This window comes from Natator depressus, chromosome 6 (assembly GCF_965152275.1).
Source record: "Natator depressus isolate rNatDep1 chromosome 6, rNatDep2.hap1, whole genome shotgun sequence".
NCBI lineage: Eukaryota > Metazoa > Chordata > Testudines > Cheloniidae > Natator > Natator depressus.
The window spans coordinates 72784284-72806782 of NC_134239.1; the positions used below are offsets into that span (position 1 = coordinate 72784284).

Here is a 22499-nt window from a genome sequence, read left to right on the forward strand (position 1 = left end):
GACAGGGTAGAAATGGCTGTTGCCCCAAAACAAAAATATTTTACTGACACTTAGATGTGAGTATCATGACTATTATAATAGCTAAGAGTAAGAAGCAATCATATGCACACAGGTTTGTGGCCATTTGTTGCCATAGCCAAATTTAGTTTAATTCTTCACTAAGTATGTGAAACTCAAATGGGGAACAGGATATAAATTAGGTTGAAGACATCAGATCAATGGTATTAAATTATCAGGGACGCTAAGCACTGAGGTAAAACATTATGAAGCGCGGGTTTTGAGCTGAGTCACATCTATATTTTCTTGGTTGGAGTTATTAAAAATCAATTTAAAACTAACTTTCAGCATGTCGCTGTCATAGGTGTAATCCATTGCTGGAGAGATGCGTTGTGAAAATATCTGGCCCATCATAGTCCGGTAAGCTTTCCCATCTACATTTGCTAAGGTATGATGAAGCACTTCATGAAGTTCTGATTCCTCCATCTGGGGTGGCGGGAGGTGTTCACTTTTTAACAGCTCCACAGCAGTTGGTCGTGCGGCAGGATCATGGCTCAACAGCCAAGTAATAACTGATCTCTACAAATTAAACCAAAATATATTACGAATTTAACTTCTGTTAGAAACATCTCATGGTATGAATATCTCAGGAAGCATTATCAGCTACATTATCATATCAGTAAGATACTCATGTATTGAAAAGTTTAGATACTATTTGAATCTTGTGAGAAGAACTATTCTTTCCTCACTAGTTCTGAATATCTTTAACTGGGATATCAACAGAGTAAGAATTCCATTATCCCTAAAAATGTATCCTCCCCCAGGCAAGACTCTTGGGACACTATGTAATGATTTCATAACAGACACAAAATGATGCAAAAACTCAATACAATGTAAAGTAAGATACTAAATACTATTAATTTATAGCAGATATACAGGTAAAAAACATGCAATAAGGATTTATAAAATACAGATATAAAAGCAGGAATCTTACTGGCTAATGAAGATTCCATTCGCTGGCTATTTAGTATAACTTCAAGTATTGGGATTCTTTTAGTAAAGTGCTGCAAAAACAAATAGGGATGGTGTCCCTATCCTCTGTTTGCTTGAAGCTGGGAATAGGCGATCACTTGATGATCACCTGTTCTGTTCATTCCCTCTGAAGCACCTGGCATTGGCCACTGTCAGAAGACAAGATACTGGGCTAGATGGACCTTTGGTCTGACCCAGTATGGCCATTCTTATGATGCTCTAACGAAGAGCCATATCACTGTTCAGCAGGGCAAAGCAGCCAGAAAGCTGGTGTTACTGGCTACCCAGGGACTCTCCTAATGTAAAGAAAATCTCCAAATGATGTACAGGAGAATATGGTATCTCTGCAGCACCCCACTCCTGGCCCATGGAGTAGAGGCATGGTTGAGAGAAATAGGCTATAAAAAAAAACTTAAGATAGCGTTTGAATCCACTAAGCTCCAGCTGTCCACAGCTGTCGGAGTGGGCCACTGGTGGTCACTGCACTTGGACACAATTTATAGCTATCATTTCACCTTACAAATCTTTTTTTCTACAATACATCCCATTATGTTTGAAACGAAGAGTTTTCAAAGGGTTAAATTAATTGCTGTACAGTGTAGCTTCAGTTTGTCTGAGCCTACAGTCAAAAGAGTCCTTCAGAGTTTAAAAGGTATGCCGATGAACTCTGCAGTTTGTTAATCCATTATGACTGCTCTCAGGAACTTTGTGTTTTAAATATATTTCAGCGTCAGTTGTATTAATTGCTTTAGCCTTTTGAGTTTTCTTTTTTACTTTGTTCCAGTGTCATGTGATGACTTGGCAGAGATTATTAATTTAAAATGAAGTGAAAAAATAATCATTAACATTTCTTAACAGAGAACACCTAATAATTAAAATGTCTATAAAATTACCTGCTTTTCATGTTTCACTTCATCAAAGTCTTTTGGAAATTCAATAGTAGGCTAAAAAAGATAAATATATTTGAATTAGAATAAGGACGCAAACTTGAGCAAGCTAGCCTTATTAAAACATGTATATATCAGAAACAGTAAGTCTACATATTTTTATTACTCAAAGGAAAAAAATTTAGTTAGCTGTTATAGTTAAGATTGCCAAGACAGTGTTCTATTATTATTCATAAGCATTTGTATGATGCTTTGTAACACACAGAATAAGAGTTTACAAGATACAACCATGGCCCCATACCCTCTGTGTGACAAGCTGCTGGGTGTGAACCAGGAAGGACTGATTGACCTCTTGATCTAAAAGCTTAAGCCTCTGATTCTTGTGCTTCCATTAACCTAGAGGCAACAGTTTACTCAAACCAAATACATAGTCCTGTCACTAGAAGGGGACAAATACCACAATGGGTTAATGTGGTTTATACAGAAAACCCCAATTTTCTTCACATGACAATTATGTATTTTCCTCCCATTAGCTTACTATAAAAAAAACCTTCAAACATTTGGTTGCAACATAAAACATAGTCTTAATATTTTGAATACTTTTTCCTTCTCTATTACTCAGTGAAGTATTTGATGGAGACCTTCCCCTCCCACCTTCCCCAACATTTATACATACTTTTCTTAGTTGGCTGAGAACAAAGATCCTTTCTGATGCAGTACTCATGGGATGGTAAGACATCTCAAAGAATATTATACCCAGACTGAAAAGGTCAACTTTCTAGGGAAGAAAAAAATAAAGTAAGTAGTAAACCTAACTGCAAGAGATGTGTTTCTGATCCATGATGATAGTAACTTATCAGCAGACAAAAATGAACATATTTTCCATTCTATTCTAAGTACTTATACGGCCTCCATTACTACAGTACGTGAGTGCTTCACGATCTTTAATGTACTTTATCCTCACCACACTCTCATGAGGTAGGTAGGAAGTACATTTTATTTTGAAAACATTCCTATTTAGAAAATATTCTGCTTATACACAGCACCAAATATTTCTTCTCTCAAACAACACTTGTAAGAAAACAGGATCTTTGTTTATCTAAGAATTTATCTACTCTTGATACTTGTTCTCCATCTTAAGTCCCTAGAAGGAGCTGCATCTTGTCTTCCTTTGCAAGAGGGCTCTTCTGTGCTCTGAGAAGGACTTAGTTGCCCTCCCTCAAAAGAAAACATCTGCTTTTTTTGTTCTCTTTTTCTGTCACTTTGTGTACAATTACACTGCTGCAGTCTATTTTTGCCCAACCCTATTAGCAATTATATTTTCACTTTCTCAAGCTAGTGGTTTGCCTATTCTTTAGCCTCATCATACATTCTCATAGTTTAGTCCCACTAAGTGAGTGATTAAAGTAGGCAAAGGACACAGTGCAAACCCATTTTTGGACATGTAAATTTTTTCATATGTAGACATCAAGTCTAAAATGGAATTATGGGAAAGATATATTTCGCTGAAACCTATTTTGGTAACGAAGCATTTTCTAACTAGCATGACTAAAATTATAAACCACATCTCAAGAGGGACCAGTCATCTGCAGTTCTCACTACTTCCAGCAAAAGTTGCAGCACCTCTCAGAAAGTAGCCCTATAAAAGTTAGAGGATTTCAGCAAGTATTTTGGGACTGCTTTTAAGAGATGATTTTTCACCACAGTACATTATTAACCCCGTCCTCAAAATCTTTTTTTTTTTTTGGAATATTGATAAATAGTCTTTCCTAATTCTCGAGGATTTTCCTTAATGAAAATACATCAGTTAATAAAATTGGCTAAATTTTGGGCAATGAGTCTATTTTGTCAAGCTTTTACAAAACCTAAGACAAACAGAAACGTTTCCATGAATTGTTTTTTTAATTGAAATATAAACACAGTTTTTGAACAAATATTCTCCTGCAGTGTTTTAAACCCAAATGTGACAGCAGTGTGTGCTACTGCTTGTGAAACCAAGTCAAACATTTGGTAAAATTCTTAAACACAAGTCAAACTGGCCAATCTATGTTTATTGTCTAATCTGAGAGAAATGCAAAAAAAGTAAACAAACAAACACCAGTCTCTAAAAATGCCTATGCAGTGCACACTGCCAGCAATGCCACAAACCTGGCATGCGGCAGGAGGGCAGTTTCACCTTCAAGTTTCAAATACCAAGTGGAATTGATCATTATCGGATACTGATGCGTTAGGTCCAGAAAAATCATAAATTTGTAGTTATGCACTGAAATCATGGGGTTTTAACTGTTTGTGTGTAAGTAACCTGACACAGAAATGTCCATCTTTTAGTTAAATTTTCTAGTTTAGCACAAAAAAAAGCGCCAAAAAATCATACAACACTAGGAGTCTAGTAGATCAGTAAGTTGGGACCATTTTACCTCACTGAGAATCCCCCCTACCCCTCCAAATATAAGCTTCATCCTAACACTTGAGAGAGGTGTTACAATATACAGAATTATCTTTTCGGATTAAGAATGTGTATTGTTACAAGATGAATGCTAATACTGCTATAGGTGAATCAGCTACACAGCAAAAAACAAAACAAAACACCACACCCCTGTGGCAGCGAGTCTCAGGCAGGTCAACTGACTTGGGCTCATGTGTGGGGCTAAAAATAGCAGTTTAGCTGTTCAGGCTTAGGCTGAAGCCTGGGCTCTGAGACTCTCCTGTCTCACCGGGTCTTGGAGCCCAGGCTCCAGCCCAAGTGGGAACATCTACACTGCTGTGTTTAGCCCCATAGTGTGAGCCTGAGTCAGTTGACGTGGGCTCTGAAACTGCCGTGGGTTTTTTTCTGCTATGTAGATATATCCACAGTGGCTGGCGAGGTTCAGTTTTCAGCCCCAAAGTAAATTTTATTTAGTGGATGAAAATGGTTTTGGCAAAAATAGAGGCAAGGGAGAGATTCCAGAGGACTGGAAAAAGGACAAATATAGTGCCCAGCTATGAAAGGGGAAATAAGGACAACCCAGGGAATTACAGACCAGTCAGCTTAACTTCAGTACCCAGAAAGATAATGGAGCAAATAATTAAATGAACACCTAAAAGATAATAAGTAACAGTGAGAGTGGATTTGTCAAGAACAAATCATGTCAAACCAACCTAATATCCTTCTCTGACAAGTTAACAAGCCTTGTGAATGGGGGGAAGCGGTGGATGTGGTATATCTTGACTGTAGTAAGGTTTCTGATACTGTCTCACATGACCTTCTCATAAACAAACTAGGGAAATGCAACCTAAATGGAGCTACTATAAGGTGGTTGCATAACTAGTTGGAAAAACACTCCCAGAGAGTAATCAGTGGTTCACAGTCAAGCTGGAAGGGCACATCGAATGGGATCCTGCAGGGATCAGTTCCGTGTCTAGTTCTGTTCAATAACTTCATCAATGATTTAGATAATGGCATAGAGAGTACACGTAAAAAGTTTGCGGACGATACCAAGCTGGGAGTGGGGGCTTGCAAGTGGTTTGGAGGATAGGATTAAAATTCAAAATGATCTGGACAAACTGGAGAAATGGTCTGAAGTAAATAGGATGAAATTCAGTAAGAACAAATGCAAAGTACTCCACTTAGGAGCACATACAAATGGGAAATCACTGCCTAAGAAGGAGTCCTGCGAAAAGGGATCTGGGGGTCATAGTGGACCACAAGTTAAATATGAGTCAACAGTGTAACATTGTTGCAAAAAAAAAAAAAAAAAAGCAGCCATCATTCTGGGATGTATTAGCAGGAGTTTTGAAAGCAAGACATGAGAAGTACTTCTTCCACTCTACTCTGATTAGGCCTCAACTGGAGTATTGTGTCCAATTCTGGGCACCACATTTCAGGAGAGATGTGGACAAACTGGAGAAATTCCAGAGAAGAGCAACAAAAATGATTAAAAGTCTAAAAAACATGACTTATGAGAGAAGAGTGAAAAAATTGAGTTTGTTTAGTCTGGAGAAGAGAAGGCCGCGAGAGGACATGATAACAGTTTTTAAGTACACAAAAGGGTATTACAAGGAGGAGAGAAAAAATTATTCTCCTTAACCTCTGAAGATAGAACAAGAAGCAATTGGCTTAAATTGCAGCAAGGGTGATTTAGATTGGACATTAGGAAAAACTTGCTAACTGTCAGGGTGGTTAAGCACTGTAATAAATTGGCCAGGGCGGTTGTGGAATCTCCATCACTGGATATTTTTATGAGCAGGTTAGACAAACACCTGTCAGGGATGGTCTAGATAATACTTAGACCCGGTATGAGTTCAAGGGACTGGATTAGCTGACCCCCTAAAAGGCCTTTCCAATCCTACAATTCTATGATTCCCTGCAGTAACTTGAGTGAAAACAGAAATTAACTGAAATTCTGTTAACTGTGAATTTTGCAGAAAAGATATGATGAAATAATGCAATATTTTTGAATGACAAACTTTAATAAGTTGCACCAAGCAAATTTAGCAAGACAAAATTGATATTTCTGTAGTCAACAAACAAGCGATAACAAATCTTACTTCTAAAGAGATTAATGTTTTTGAAGTGTACCTAACTTTGACTAGTATCTTGATTGTATTAATATAATGAAGTTACCCAAATAATCACATTAAAAATGGGTACTGTGCACATTTTAAAAAATTACTGTACATGTAAGGACCTGTGGCATTTTAAACCTTTACGGTTAAATCACTGGACAGTCTATGGATGGTCAGACCTTACTTACAACAGGTGAAGATCATATATTATGCAACTCAAAATAGAAGCCTCTACTGCTATTCTCTCAAAATGCCCTGGTATTAAGTCCTATTAATATTACCTGATTATATGAAGATTTAGTATTTCCTTGGACCTCAGGGCTCACATATAGTGCAGTGCCAACCATACCTGTCAAATTATCTGTATGGATATAAAAGAGTTACTAGTTTCACAGAGCCTGCAAGTGGACTACAGCATCTAATGGTTAAGAAAATGCAGCTTTAAAAAAAAACAAAAACAAAAAAAACCACACCTCTTCTTTAAATAGGAATTCAGTCTTTGTGAAAGTTGAAGAGTGAAATATCCTACATATTTATAGACAAATCAGGCACAACTTGGACATGTCTCCTTCTTGTATGCTAATCACCCTGTCTTTATAGGATTCCATTATGATACTTTTCAGAGTAGCAGCCGTGTTAGTCTGTATTCGCAAAAAGAAAAGGAGTACTTGTGGCACCTTAGAGACTAACCAATTTATTTGAGCATAAGCTTTCGTGAGCTACAGCTCACTTCATCGGCTGCGTTCAGTGGAATGCATCCGATGAAGCGAGCTGTAGCTCACGAAAGCTTATGCTCAAATAAATTCATTATGATACTGTGACACAGTGTGTTAATACTAAGACTAGAGTCACAACCAAATTAAACTACCATTATATTCATCCTCAACATATTTGCAAGATAGATCAAATGAGAATGTATTAAGAGTCCCCCCAAACTCATACACACACTCTGTGGAGGTTTGTACCACTGAAGTCTTGCAAAAGTCCTGCATGGGTGGGGGAAGGATGGGAGAAAGTACAGGCAGAGTGTCCACACAGGAATCTCTGCAACCCATGCAGGTCAGAGATGGGATCTGCCCTTACCTATAGAGTTAGGCTGAGAGAGAGAGTGAATTCACTTTTATGTAGCTCAGGTGGCAATGACCTCCTGGCAAAGAGGATATGGAACGACAGCAGCTGCTATTTCAGCTCATAGCATGGAGTCCAGGCAGACATCCCTGCCCAAAGCCAGGTGATTTGGAAACTTATATACACACACCCTCCCCCCCGAGGGCTTTTTGTGGTTCAAAATAAAATAAATAAATAAAATCAGAATATAGAAGGGGCCTTTTGCTTTGCATAGGAGAGGGGCGGATTTCACTCCATTTGGGTACAGAAAGCAAGACTGTTGGATGTATGATTTTTCTTGGCACCAGTTAGAGTAAACAATATTTTTTGCACTTACCTGAAGTGTCAGACTTGGCCAGATGGTTTCCTGAATGATCTTCTCCTTGTTTAGCGTCCGCCTGAAACAGAAAAGTAAACACACACAAAGGTCAGATATTTTATAATATTCATGATTGCAATAAATGTAGTGACTTAACTGAAAAGACTTCTTCAGAATAAAGCATTTTCACCGCTTATTAGCCTCTATTCACAAATATAAATACAAGTCTAACTTTTGGCACCCAAGTTTAAATTTTTGGCTTAAACTTCTAAAGATCAAATACCACAATTCTAGACAACACTTTAATCAATTAATGAGTGTGAAATGCATTTAACCCTTTGGCATATGTATGTGTAAACACAGAAAATGTTTTATACAATTTATAGTCCTACACTAGAATATGCAATAGTGAAAATGATAAAGGAATTATGGACAGCACATTTAAATCTGCTGAACAATGTTAGGTTTTATTGACATTTTTCTTTTATATGTTACTCCCATACCAAATTAAAATTATTTCATTCACTTTCTATAATGGCCTAGATGATGTGTTACCAAGCTTAATTTTACGTAATACTTACTGCATATGCTGGGTGATCTGTAGCTAAACCAAAATCACCAATCTTCACATGATCATCAAAATCTAAAAAAATGTTCACAGGCTTCAAATCTCTGTGAATCATTCCCTGTTAACATAGTAAAAACAAATGTTTGAATCAGAGAGGTTGAGAGAAAAATTCTTTCCAGGCTATAAAACAGTATCAGAACGGGACCCCCTTTTTGGTTCTGTATACAGTACCAACCCATTCCACTAATTCATCAGTGATTGATACTGGGAAAATATTTGAAGGGGGTAGCCCAACAGCTCAAAATAATTTTAAGTGACAATATATACCCAATAAAGTATTTTAAAACTAACTAAATTGTGGTAATAAAAAAACACATCTAGAACAATTTAAAAACACCAGTGCAGATTTATGATACACTATTCCAGAACCTTATAAAAATGGGCGTGAAACAAGAAAAGTCATTGTATAGATCTGACAGTTGCTAACGAGTGTAGATACTGTAACATTTACTAACCTTCTCATGGATGTAAGCTAATCCATCCAAAATCTCTCGGAAAAGTCTCCAAAGTCGACTAGTATCTTCATACAATCCCTGATCAATAGTGTCCCGTAATGTGCTCTTTTCACAATACTCCATCTTCAGACACAAGGAAAGAGAGAGATGGTTGTAGTTAAGAAAAAAAATTGTCAGAAGATTTCCTCTGTCAATATGTTAATACTCAGCTCTGTACTACAACCAAAAACGGTCAAGAGCAACTTGTAAACACCATATCTCTATAACTGTGTAGTCCAACAATCTGGAATTTTCTGTGAGAAGTATTTCTACTAGAAAACAATTGTATTGTCATCTATGGATATTATCACATAATATTCATTCCTGTACTAACAGAAACTTAAAAACCAATCCCTCCCTGACCTTTAATTTAAAAGAAAAAAAAATCTAGTGGAACTCTAGTCTAGAAAAAATGCTAGTTTAAAATTGGCTTTTAAAATATTTCTGGGTTGATTTTGCTTAGGTCTTTAACTGCTTGTATTAAAATAGTGTATATCTATGTAAATACATGCAGGAATTGCCATACCAGAGAAGACCAGAAGTCCATCTAGTACAGTATCCTGCCTTCAACAGTGGCCAGCATCAGATGCCTAGAAAAAGGTGGAAGTAGGATAATCTGCCTCTCAGGGAAATCTCCTCCTAACCCTTAACAACTACAGATTGTCTTACGCACTGAAGCATGAGGCTTTTAGCACTTTCAAAAAACTCAGTTTTTGGATTTACTATTATAACTGTATAATAGTTTTCTAATTATTACATTTTCTTAATTAACTAAGCACATAATGTGGTAGCTTTGAAGAGAACACTTAAGAGTTCACATTTATGAAATCTGATTTTCATCTTTGGAAGTGAAAGTGAACATAGTATGTTCAAATCCCATACTGGGATCCAAGTTAATCCATACAGCAGTTGTGGTACAAAGGGGGATATTGTGATTAGACATTAAACAGAGACCCTTTTTGTCAGCCTAATTAGAAATTAAATATTCCCAAATGCTTTCCATCCTTCCAAAAACTAGGGGATAACCCGCATGCCCCGGTTAACATTCCCTCCATTTAACTGATCTAATGTTCAAGGTGGTGGGCAAGACACTGCTGACCGTCCAATGGCTGTTTTGTTTGCTGGCATAGATACTGGTACTACAGTGACTAACTTACTGCTTTGTAAAGCCCCTTAACCTAGTGATTCCTTAACTGTGGTCCTGGTAAAGCTGACTGGTTCCATGATTCTATTGCTCCTTGTTCTCATCTACTAAATCACACGACAAGAAGCTAAAAAATATATCAGATACTTTCCTAATATTTTTCAATGTAAGCAATTGCTTGTGATGAGGCTGCTTTTTAAAAATCCTGCTACAGGTTGATCATCATTCTTTAAAAATAAGGAGGCAGAGTTGTCCCAGGCATCCAAGAATTAAGCTTCTTTTGTACCACTCTTAAGTATGTGCCAAGGGGTTGTCCCCACTCTCATCTCATCACAGATAACAGCAACAACTTCAAGTGGGAGTGTTCAGCTCTACTTCATGAGGGGTCATCTTTCTTCCCAGCATATGTCCCATGTATCCCTTTCCCATCAATCAGGGCAGGGCAAATCACTACTAGTGAAGATGGCAAGCAAAAGTGATGTCACACTGACTAGTGGTGGAAATTGTTCCCGCTCTTTGGTTATTAAGTGCTACGGAGGCAGGGCTTTCCAGTTCCAATGACCACAGACTTCAGTTGGCTCCTTTCAGTGTAGACAAAGACTTTAAAAGTCAATATATTATATTTACGTCGACTGGTTCGATGTATTTCACATTCTTTTTTCCATAATAAGAATACATACGTTCATTGGCCAAACCTTTTTAAAAAACATCCTAGTTTTATACACTAAAGAAACATTAATCTTCAGAGTTTCATTTCAGCAATCTGATTCTGCTTGGTTACTTGTCCAGCTACACAGAGAAAGCAATTAATTTGTGTTTACACAGTGTATGGTTTATCTAATAACCTTGCTATTCTCCATAACCAAATACCACCCACACCAGCTGTCTAACCTGAATGAACAGACAGTGTACTGTCTGAACCACTGAAGTGCAGTCTTCTTTACTGTGACTATTCTTTTGATGGCATTCTTCATCCTATACCACAGAAACAAACAAAAAACAGTTAAGCAACACAGAGCGGTCCAGTTCCTTAATCATCAAATCATTTTCAGATGGCCAAAATACATTCTTGTATTGTGACTTTCTGTGGCTGAATTTTGAGCATAGTAAGACAGGAAGAAGTGTCGTACGTTATCTATCCATTAACACTGCTTCATTTTCAAAATATTAATGAATATTCTTATCATTACCAAGTAATAGAGAAAGGGTACACAGTGGAATATCTCTATTTAATCTGAACCTCAAACTACCTTATCTTGTAAAAAAATTATTTGTGGAAAATAAGCATGGATAATATACTTAGAAAAGTATAATGTTACTATACAGTTCAGTGAACTATAACATAAAACTAATAAATATATTAAAAAATCCAACAAAAAGTCTATTCTTTAGTGACCAAAATGCATTGCACTGGAGTCTGTGTTTTTAACCATATCAAAGTTAGAGACTGAAAGCTATACTGATACAAGCTGTCCACAGTGCCAAAAGAGCACAAACAGAAGAAGGAAAGAGTGATAGATTTAAGGTCATATATCTTGTCAACCATTAGAACTAGAGACATATGCTGTCTGCTACAAAATAACTGGGAACATCAGCTTTTTAGTGACACTCCAGTGATACGCTGTAATGATTTCATGCAAGTGGTGAGGGGTTGGACCTTAAAAAAACAAAAACAAAAAAAAACCCCCACATTATTCTGATTAATATCCTCTTTTCCCCCATTTCAATTGTTAAATTAAGAACTACTAGAACTATCATAAAAAAATCTTTGATTTATACCATCTAAAAGCAGCTCAGCATCCCAGCTTTCAAATGATATAAAGCATTCGTTTTTAATTTTGGCAGTCAGAGATAAGCTACTAAAATTATGTGAATACTAAAACTCTGAACTTGCAAGTACCCATGCTCATGAGTTTACAAACGAGTAATCTCACTTAACTCAATGAAAATAGGAGTCCTGACTCCCAGTTTCCATCTATAAGCAAGAGGCCATTTTCTCTTTATTTTATTATTGTTACAATGCACTTTGGTTGCGTGTAGTGTATGCTTTCAGGGAAGATCTCCAAAAGGTGTCCCTATATATCGAAGAGCCAGACTGATCTTTATGATTGATCTGCGGTTTGTAAATATATATTCCTACCTCCAAATGTTACTTTATCCCCTTTGTTCTTCCAGTACTTAGTAATTTTATATTTACCAGAGTAGGACTTTTACTGTTTTCATCCTCATTATCAAAAATTATATCGCTTTCAGAATCTGCAGCTGGTCTGTTTAGGAAAAAAGAAAAAAGTTGTATTTGTAATGAATACATTTACCATCCCTTTTGCAAGGATATTAGTATGTTATTTATCTAAACATAGAAAATCTGAGTTTAGAGTGGAGAGAGATTACATTCATGACAAAAAACTGCACCCAAACTGTGCAGTTAAATGCAGCAAAAATATTTATTGACAGATCATCATATCTCCAAGTTACTAAAAGGGAGACAAGCATTTCCAACCATATATTTTATTTCTGCTCCTCTTAGGCAGATTTTATATATATTTCAGAAATGTGTCCCCAGAAAATCATGTCCCATCACTGACAAAAAATATAGTGGAGGAACACACCCCAGCTACTTTTCTTACTTGAGGTCAGATGATTTTATCTTACTCTCACTCTCTTATTTGTCCTGCTACTTTCCTGACATCGGGTTTGACTTTTCTGGAGCCACTGCTTTTTGTCTGTGCCCAACAAGTAGCATTGTCTTTGATACAGGATAAAACTATCATATGGCCTGATCCTGCAAATGCATCAAGGGGACTACTCATGCGAGTGACTTTACTCTCATTCATGCTTGCAGGATTAAGCACTTGATTCTCCCTTTGCTTTTGTCTTCCAGTGTCTTATGCTGGTAGCACTGCTAATGATTTCTCCTGGACAGCATATCAGGCTTTTGTCCGGTAGGGGAAAAAATGTGCACTAGAGCAGGACTGAGCAATCTTATCTTCCAAAATAACCCCATTTATAAAAACGCTTAAGGCTGAACTTCCCACCCTCCCCCAGTGCAAGCTGTCACTGATCTATTGTAAATTTTGCTCATCGCGGCTATTTAGCTGCTGCCAAATAAAGTATTATGCAAAATATTAAAATGTTCATTTGGAATAGCACAACATTATGGATAAATGTTATTTGCCAAACAGATATGGAATGTAAAAGGGAGATCAGAATTTGGACTTGACAATTTTCTTCCTAATGCTAACGCCTACTTACAAGAATGACTGTGAAAACACTCCTCCACCATCATCATCTTCATCACTGGACTCCTGATCAGCTCCACTAAATTTGGTGCTAGAAGATCTCTCACAAGAGGTGCTCCACTCAACTGAACTTGTCAAAACAGGGGGAGGGGCATTGGCTTCCACATCATCTGTTGATTCTTCTTCATTCTTCCCATTCAGATCTAACTTAGCAGATGCTTTTTTCCCTTCTGTAGTTTCTGATGTTGAGGTACTGGGAAGGGGCTTTTCATGTTTTTCTATCCAAGCATTGTAATACCTCACAATATTCTCATGATTCAGACGAGAAAGTAATGTTACTTCGCCTTTAATTCTCCGGAACTGCTTGCTGGCAGGATTTATGTGAATACGTTTCACAGCATAGTAGCAGCCATCAAGTTTGTTTTGTACCTGCGAATTAAAATAAATCTAACCTTACAGGACTGTTAGTTCCTTCACAGTTGGAGCTCCTGAAAGGTGACAGAGTGACAGCACTGAAGAAGTCCCCCATTTATCTGTGAAACAAATGCAACTGCAGTGTAAGCCTCCCCACACTGCCTCACCAGTATACCTCTACCCTGACCCTAAGGATTAGAGCAAAAGTGTAGTTAGGCCTATTCAATTATTGGCCTCTGCTTAGGGCTGTCAGTAAGGATACCAATTCTCATGAGAGTTCCACATACTTCAAAAATAAAATGCACATAACATTTAATATACATTTCATGGAAAAAATGCATACACAAAAATGGTTCTATAAAACTAAGGGGAATGACTTTCCATACTGAACCTTGATGACTGCTCCAAAAGCCCCTTTGCCAAGTAGCTGTAACTCTTCAAACTCATTGTAGTAACGTGAAAATTGCCTCTGTGTTTCTGTGAAGAATGTAGCACTAGGTACGGGACTGCTGGCGATAACAGTCTCAATGTAATCTATTCCTGCTGAATCTGAAACAAAGGTAACAGTTGACCATAGTACGGAATGTGGAAAAAAGCAATGCAGTGTTCACCAATCATCAGAAGAAATAATGACACATACTTTAAAGAACCATGATCAAGTATGACAGGATGGCAGATTAAGACCTGGAATGTAGGGCTTTTCTGTTGGGTTATCCTAGGCTCAGCTACTAAAACCCTGCATTAAAGTTCAGGGTAATTACTAATGAATCATGCCGCTAGATAAGCAAAATTAGCTCCAACAATAACAGAAAGGGTTTGGAAAAGTGTCTTTGAGCCAGAGGAGGGAAATCCTAGGAACAACCTTGCTCAGGAGAAAGTTTAGGCTAAGGTTTTACATTCTGTTATTGTTTCTGAATTACCAGTAAAGCCAGACTCCAGGAAGGGGGCTGGACTGGACACTAACTCAGGGTCAGTGTGTTCTGTTGAAGGTGGGGTACAGACTGAGCCAGTTCACACCAAGTAACCACAAAACAAAGATACTGTGGTCTTTACCTTTTAAAATATTGTATACAAATAAACACAGGTTCTTGATATTCCTACAGCTCAAGCTACCTGCATTCACCTAATTTTATATATGCATTTGTGTTTACCTTCCCATCATTAATTACTTAATGCCAGGGTATAGCAGAAGAGACTGAATTCTTTACCATCTGGATTTTCTTCCACTACAGGTATTTTCATTTGCGGAGGGTTTATAAAACTGTGTTGTAACAACTGCTGAGGACTCCATCTTTCCTTATCTTCCAAGCAAACACATCTAGAAACCAACCAGAAACAAACCTTTTTTCACAAAACTATATACGGGCTCTAAACTACCAGAGAGCTTCCCTACATTTTAGAAACAGGAAAGGAAATACAATTACCACCGTTTTACAGATAGAGAATAGAGGCACAAAGAGACTAAGTGATTTGTCCAAGGTCACACAGGAAGGCTGTGGTGGCACACGGAACTGAATCCACATCTCCAGAGCCCCAGGCTAATGCCCAAAGCACTGGACCATCATTCTTCTATAGAATTATTACTCGTAAGAAAGATGGATTTGGTTATACTGTTGAAAACCTGTTCCAGAAAACTCTCTTTTAGAAGTTAGAAAAGGAAAAAAAAATAAGACGGCAGAGAAAAGAAAGAAAATGATGGGCACATACTTTTTCAGAAAATCTTCAAAGTCAGCAGGTAAGTCATTAGGAATAGTGACCGGATATTCCCTGGTTACGTGTCCCTGGCTGAGAGAAAGCAGTAGCAGGCCCAGACGCCATACATCCCCTTTTTTTCCAGGCTTGTTAGGCAGCGCGTCTTCACTAAATCGAACTTTCGTTTGCTCAAAAACATCCTCCTTACAGATATCACCTAGGCGCTTTGAAATGCTGTAGTCTGTCACTTTGACATTTCCTTCAGTATCTACCAGGATACTGGAAGCACACAGGACTTTGTGCACCACTGAATTACTGTGCAAGTAGTCAAGAGCAGACAAAAGTTGGGTTGCATAGTGGCGCAGCTGATCAATGGGAATCGGGACCTCTTTGCTCAGGTACGTAGAAAGGTTAGATCCATTAATATGCTCCACTAAAATATCTACCACAATTGAATCATCTTGCTCTTTAAGGATCATGGACATGTAACGTACTATGTTTGGGTGATTTAGCTTCATCAGTGAGCTGAACTCTGTTTCTGCACCTTGAATCTGTTTAAGAGAAACAAAATATAACATGCATTAACAAAATACAGTAATTGATCTCACATTTCATCAAAGTGGTATTGAAAAAGTACATTTTAATAAGGACAAGTGAATTTGTATGAGCAAGAGAAGACCCAAACTTCATACCAAGACCTAAATCAATTTTTTTGAGCTTTGAAAAAATTTGGATAATTTCAGTAAGAGCTGTTTTGCGTTCTCATGCTTCTGCACTTCCTGGCTCCTAAATTTAGATGGAAAAGGAAGCATTGAAACACCAAAGGCTATTCTCTCAACAGCACCAACTTAAAATCTTGCACAGTCAAGGGTGTAGCTCAAGTTTCAACCAACATCCAGATATTTGGGTGCTACCTGTAGAAAAACCATCCTGGTGCCTTTTGAGATGATTCATTAGTAATTTTTAAATCAGAGTCTAACACAGAGTAACTCAAATAATACAAAGGCCCTGGGAGATGCCCAGATAACTTCTTATATTAAAAGGAGATGGCCAGCAGGCTGTAGAAATGTGTCCTGATGGGAACTGATTTTAAGCACACATTTCAGAATTGCTGACCAACTTACTCAGTGTAATGATACTGAATACACAGGATGTGACTACTGGAAAGATTAAAGGAATGCATAACCCTGAAATTCTGCTTCTGTAGTGTTTCTGGGAGTGATAAGGTTTGCTCCAGCTCCTTTTCGTGGCTCTTAGGCTTCCTTACTCAAGCACCTCTGTTCTGCCCCTCCTCTGTGGAGAATTGTTTATTCAAACCTAACTTATTCTGAAATGGGGTTGATGGACATGCCCTTAACTCAATAATAGGGTGTCAGCTGTATGAAGCTAGATAATAAAAGTTATTATCTACTACCGATTAAGTTATATCCTTTTATGTACAAAAAGATTCCCAAAATTCACTCACACTTCTTTGTGCCCTACATCTCTGTTTGAATACCTTGTTTCCACAAGGGAGTGCTATGTATTAAGTTCACAGTCCCAAATATTGTATTTTAAGTTGCAATAGCACTTCTGTAATAAATCTGTTTCCACTTGCTCACGCTTTATAAAAAAAATCCCCTTTTGAGCTGAAATGTCGCATTATTGGGTCTCAGCCCAATATTTGATTTGCAAGGGTTTCAAATCAGAGCAGAATTTTCCCCTTCAAGCCAAAAGACTTAACTATGTTCTACTGAGCACGCACAGCAGCACATTCATATTTTAAAATGTTCAGATTGAGAGCCCTATCCCAGTGTTCACTGAGGACATCACAGCCAGGTACCAAAGACAACATTTTCCTCTGCCATAGGGCTGTGCCAGAGAAGCTCGATTTTCCCCTTCTCTAGATTTTTCCTTAATATTGTATTAACAGATTTTACTTATGTATTATAGAAAATTTGCCTATGACCTCTGAATAAATCAACGTCTTTAAGTGAATGATGCAAACTTTGCAAACATTGGAATTTTCAATCTTATCACCAGCATCTCAGTTCACTATACAATGCTACACAGTATAACTGACAGCCAAAGCAAAAGCATGAAAAAAAATCAAGCTGAATAGAAAATAAAAGTGTATTTATTACCTGTTTTTTGCATTTATCAACTTTTTCCTTTTCTTGAGTTGTAAGAAATCTTCCCATTTTTTTCTGCCATTGAAGAACCCATTCATATACTAAGACAAAGTTGCCAGTATATATTTCCAAGGCATTGTAGACTGATTTTCCAAGCTCTTCATCCTTGTCTACACATAAAGAGAGGGAGAGAGAGGAACATAACTTCTTTCACTTCTAGTAGGCCTGAAAGAGGTCCTACAAATGGTGAATAAACATTAAAAGGTTTGCTTTTTAGGTAATTCAGTTAAATCTTACAATATAAACCTAATCAAAATAAAAACAAAATCTGTAACTGAATTTGATATAAATTGCCTGCTTAATATCAGCTCCATTGAAATCAAATGACTGACAAAAAAATCAAACTACAGGAAAATGTACAACAAACTTTACATTAATATAAAATGACATATGTTTTACGTAAGAATTTGAGGTTTCAGTAACCAAACATCCTTTTCCTCTGACCAAATGCTTAACTCTATATATAGTAGTTTGATCATGTGGCTTCAAAATGTACAATAAATAATGAAACTATGTTTGTTCAAAGTAAGTAGTATTTTCAACAGCAAATCCATTAAAGTGATATAGTGAGAGAGAATGCTGAAGAAGTTTGATGGTTAAATTCAGCAGACACTATAAAGCTCAGATGCTTAACTGAGCCTCCTAGCCTTGTCTACATCGAGGCTTTTGTGAAACTCTCCCATTAATGCTGTAGTACCAGAGCTAGCAATGGTAGGGGGCATCCTAGTATTGTCTAGCCCTACTATTATAACTGGTTTTAAGTATTTCATTAATAGCTGTAAAATTTCAAGTTTCGGAGCAATGTTTAACAAGCCTTCTATTTACAAATATAAAAACCAAACCCATTTATTGAGTATATTAGTCAAGTAAAGAATAACAGTAAACACACTGAAATGTTTTCTCCCCTGGAAATGTTTATTTGCAGATCTAGATACATTTCACTTCAAATAGTCCTAAAACAAATAAACAATATTCACTCAATTAAAACCTCTCATTTCTCCCTCACACCCTTGACAGGGGCTCTCCATATCCCTATCGGAGCCATTGAACAACATCCTTCCCCTTCCAATCCCACCCTCCACATTTTACTCCTATTTACACCATTTAAAAGTCCCTGCAGCATGATTCCCTCCATGTGGCAAACACCTATCCACCCAATCCTCTTATGTGAGCAAAGCAAGTTTTTAAAAAGTAAAGCTTCAATTGCTGTTTTGCTCACCTATACATTTTCCTTTGTGAACAGTAAGCTGACCAGCGCCACAAGTACTGAAGTTCAAAATTTCATAATTTCCAGGAGAATCTTCACTACTACATACAGAATGCTGACGTTCTCGCCTGTAAATGTGAACAGTGTTATATTAAGTTTGGAAATATATTACTAATACAATTGATACAGGTTTCAATCTTGTAAATGGATCTAGAGAAGCAGACCTTTACTCCCAATGAGATACCCATTGATTTCAATGGGACTGCATAAGTGCAAACATCTACTTGTATAAATCCAACTGCAAGATCAGGATTGTAGTTGTGATTAGCTTACAGATAAGTTAACATATTGCGTTGGGTCTCTATACTTAGGCCCCGATTCAGCAAAGCACTTAAGCTTATGCTTCCATGCTTAATAAAGGCCTTAATGCTTCTGCAGCCTCTGATGGCAATTCTACTCTGAATATGCCTGTAATTGATACTGTAGTTCTGAAAACAATAAATGAACACAGCTCTAGTTTGCTATGTCTTTCAAAATATTTGAAAGAAATAACCGATTTAATTTTGCTAAATTCAATGCCATCTTATATTAATTATTTTATGTGATATAAGGTGGGGTTTCCACTTATTTCTTCTATTTTCTCTTAAGCCCACTCTTTTTAAAGGGATGCCACAGTAGTCTAGTGCCTAAAACTTAGATTTTGTTCAAAAAAGGATTGGGTGTGGGCCAAATGTTTATAGAAATAGTTTTTTTAAAGGAAATATTAAGTGACAGGTTTATTTTTTAATTAACCATTGCCTGTTTCACTGGAAACCCCAATACAATGGCCTTCTGCTAACACGTTAGACCGCCCATATGAAACAGACCAACCTAGTTTCACTGTCTGAGCTGCATGAAGCGAAATAGTATATAGTACCAGTTGTGAAGAGAAAATTAGGTTATTAAAGATGAAATCATTTTAAAAACAGTATAAAGTGTTATTGGAAACACAAATAAGAATTTATTTCTTGCATAGAGAACGCTTTGCTTGCCAGTGGATACTGAAACAGCAATCACAGTAATATTATTCCCCTCTAGCCCCGAAGTACCTGGCACTCTGTGTTTTTCAAAGTTAATATAAATATTGCTGTGTTTGTATAAGGTCACAAAGGACACTCAACAATGAGGCAGCCACCATTCAAAATCATTCAAATTATCTACATTTTAAAGTTCTTGCTCAGGTTTAATCAGCTTCAAAATTCTGTTAGCAAAAACACCAGCACAGAAAGCCCCTTCCAAATAACAATCTAAGTGATACTTAGAGATGGCAAAAAAGATGTTAGCACATACAGTTAGCACAAAGGCTAGAAGCCTTTTGAAATGTTCAGTTATGCAAAAGAAGGAAAAAACTAAGTTAATGAGAGGCCCCCAAATCATTTATGACATAAATGTTGTATAAAAGAAGATCCCTTCGATAGATGTACAGTAAATACTATTACACAAAGAAATGCACTGTTCATGTGAATATAGAAAGTTAAATATATTGTATGTGCCACTGTACTAGATGAGCTTTACATTATTTAAATAAATTGATTAAATTGCACAGTTGCTCCTTGATGAGATGTCTCTTGGTGGAAAATATGAGGAACCTAAAACAATCAGAAGTGATAACACTTCCAGCCATGAAAACCACACTGCTGCAGAAAAAAAACAACAGTTATTTTGCGGGATGGTGCACTGAAAGCCATCTCAATAGATGGGGCTTCCAAGAATAGCACTTCAAATAGTCACTTGGACGTACTGCACATCAAGTGCTAGAGTTCAGAACAGCACAGAATTAAGGACAGAACAGTCAGAGTACCTGAAACTGTGGTATATCACCATCTCCTCAAGGCAGTTTCCCCGGCCAAACAACAGCTTTTGCTTCTAACCTTAAGAAGAGCCAAACTCATGGGACAGCAACAGTCAGACAGCAAGACTGAGCTCTTTGAACACTACCAATAACTAGGTGGTAAATTTTCAATTACAATTTGTATCCAAAAACTGCACATAATTGGAGGCTAAGGGTAAAATCTCCAAAAGCTCCTAAGTGCCTGAGTCACTTTTGACAGTGGGATTTAAGCACTTTTGAGTTGTGAGCAACAGCATAAAAATGAGCAAGCACATTGCCAGGTCATTAATCTAGACAAATTGTCCAATGGCAATGTGATGTCCAACTCAAGACTTTCATAGTTTCCATCATCTAGCTAGGTATTTATACTGTCAGTCACCATGGTATCCAAGCACCTAGATTTCAAAAGGATTTTAAGACTATCAGAGGCTGCAAGTTCTTTTTTAATTTAATTTAGAGAAATTAATCATGTGAGTGCTTCCATTTTGTCTTAAGAGGTAGTTAATGTCACTGAAGATTTATAACCAGACAGCAAACATGGATGGCCTGGTCAGATTCAGATTTATTTATTTTTTACAAAAAGGGTCGATTATCGTTCTTCCCCATACGTGACTATCATTAATTACACTATTCACAAACAAAGATTAAGCACATTACTCATCACCTCCCTTCACTCCTTAAGTGAATATTTTTGACAAAGTGCTCCACAAATATTGGCAAAATAATCTGGATCCTATGACAACATATAGGAAATCTAGGGGTCTTTGGTTTCAGACAGGTTACATGGCCAGTGATCATGTGGGCACCAAAAGTGTCAGGTGGCACAATTAGATTGCTAGGGACGGACATAAACTGAACATCTAGCCAGATCACCTTTGGGCCTCACCAGAGATCGATCTAAGTGGTGCTCCATCTGCAAGGAGGCCGTGTCCCCTTTGGGCTTTTCCATGGAGGAGGAGGAAGTTATGCATTTGGGTTTTTTATAGCACAGAATACAATTACTACAAAACTGTTCATTACTACAAAACTATTTATTGCCTCTGCACAGATTTGTTTGTTTTTTCTTAAACAAGAATACATAACCCTCTCTTTCCCATGGTATTCCTCCCTCCTTCAAATGTAGAGTGGAGACATTTATTAACAGTGATAAACTTAAAAGAACCTAAAGTTTGTAACTTACACCTCAGACAAATGTAGAGGCTAGTGTGTGTATTTACAACTGACCTTCATGAGATATAGGCCAAATATGTTCACGTATAGAACAAGTTCCATCTATTGGTCAAGTGAAATGCAGTCTGTTGTCAAAATGCACTTTGACCACAAGATGTACAGTGATTGCTCATCATTTCCCTTGCCTTGCTCAAGCTGATTATTAAGTACTACTCACTGCATTACGTTGATCTTCAATCACACTATTATGCATTACACACAAAAATCTGTTAAATCTATTTTTATGGTTGCACAATCAAGCACTCAAAAGTTTGGAAATGCAAGAATTAAGGTTGAGTGTGCAACTTTAATTTGGCCTCCTTGTGCCTAAGTATTACCATACAGGCTTTAATTACATGATCACGCACTATTTTTAGTACAGGATTCTGCCTCAGTCAGTGCATGGGATGGATGGATATCAACTAATGAGCAGCTATTCAATATTTTGTTTTATCCTCATTGTTCAACGTGTAGCCCAGGTCTTATTTACTGCTCGCTATTCAAACCCTGATCTGAAAACAGAATTATAATTTTTCTCATGGGC

At 37.2% G+C, this 22499-nt stretch overlaps 1 protein-coding gene across 1 annotated transcript in view; it reads right to left on the bottom strand.

The window, feature by feature from the left end:
- Nucleotides 1–22499, bottom strand: part of EIF2AK4 (eukaryotic translation initiation factor 2 alpha kinase 4) — a 74979-nt gene that overhangs the window by 25414 nt on the left and 27066 nt on the right. The window contains exons 7-21 of the mRNA XM_074955720.1: nucleotides 18889–19004; nucleotides 17622–17779; nucleotides 15514–16049; nucleotides 15015–15124; nucleotides 14198–14355; nucleotides 13406–13821; nucleotides 12351–12420; nucleotides 11045–11128; nucleotides 8971–9093; nucleotides 8469–8573; nucleotides 7906–7966; nucleotides 6743–6822; nucleotides 2593–2694; nucleotides 1923–1973; nucleotides 340–576 (exon numbers count right to left, since the gene is read on the bottom strand). Of these exons, the coding sequence (XP_074811821.1) occupies nucleotides 340–576; nucleotides 1923–1973; nucleotides 2593–2694; nucleotides 6743–6822; nucleotides 7906–7966; nucleotides 8469–8573; nucleotides 8971–9093; nucleotides 11045–11128; nucleotides 12351–12420; nucleotides 13406–13821; nucleotides 14198–14355; nucleotides 15015–15124; nucleotides 15514–16049; nucleotides 17622–17779; nucleotides 18889–19004 (2407 nt within the window). The remainder of the gene's footprint in view (nucleotides 1–339; nucleotides 577–1922; nucleotides 1974–2592; nucleotides 2695–6742; nucleotides 6823–7905; nucleotides 7967–8468; nucleotides 8574–8970; nucleotides 9094–11044; nucleotides 11129–12350; nucleotides 12421–13405; nucleotides 13822–14197; nucleotides 14356–15014; nucleotides 15125–15513; nucleotides 16050–17621; nucleotides 17780–18888; nucleotides 19005–22499) is intronic.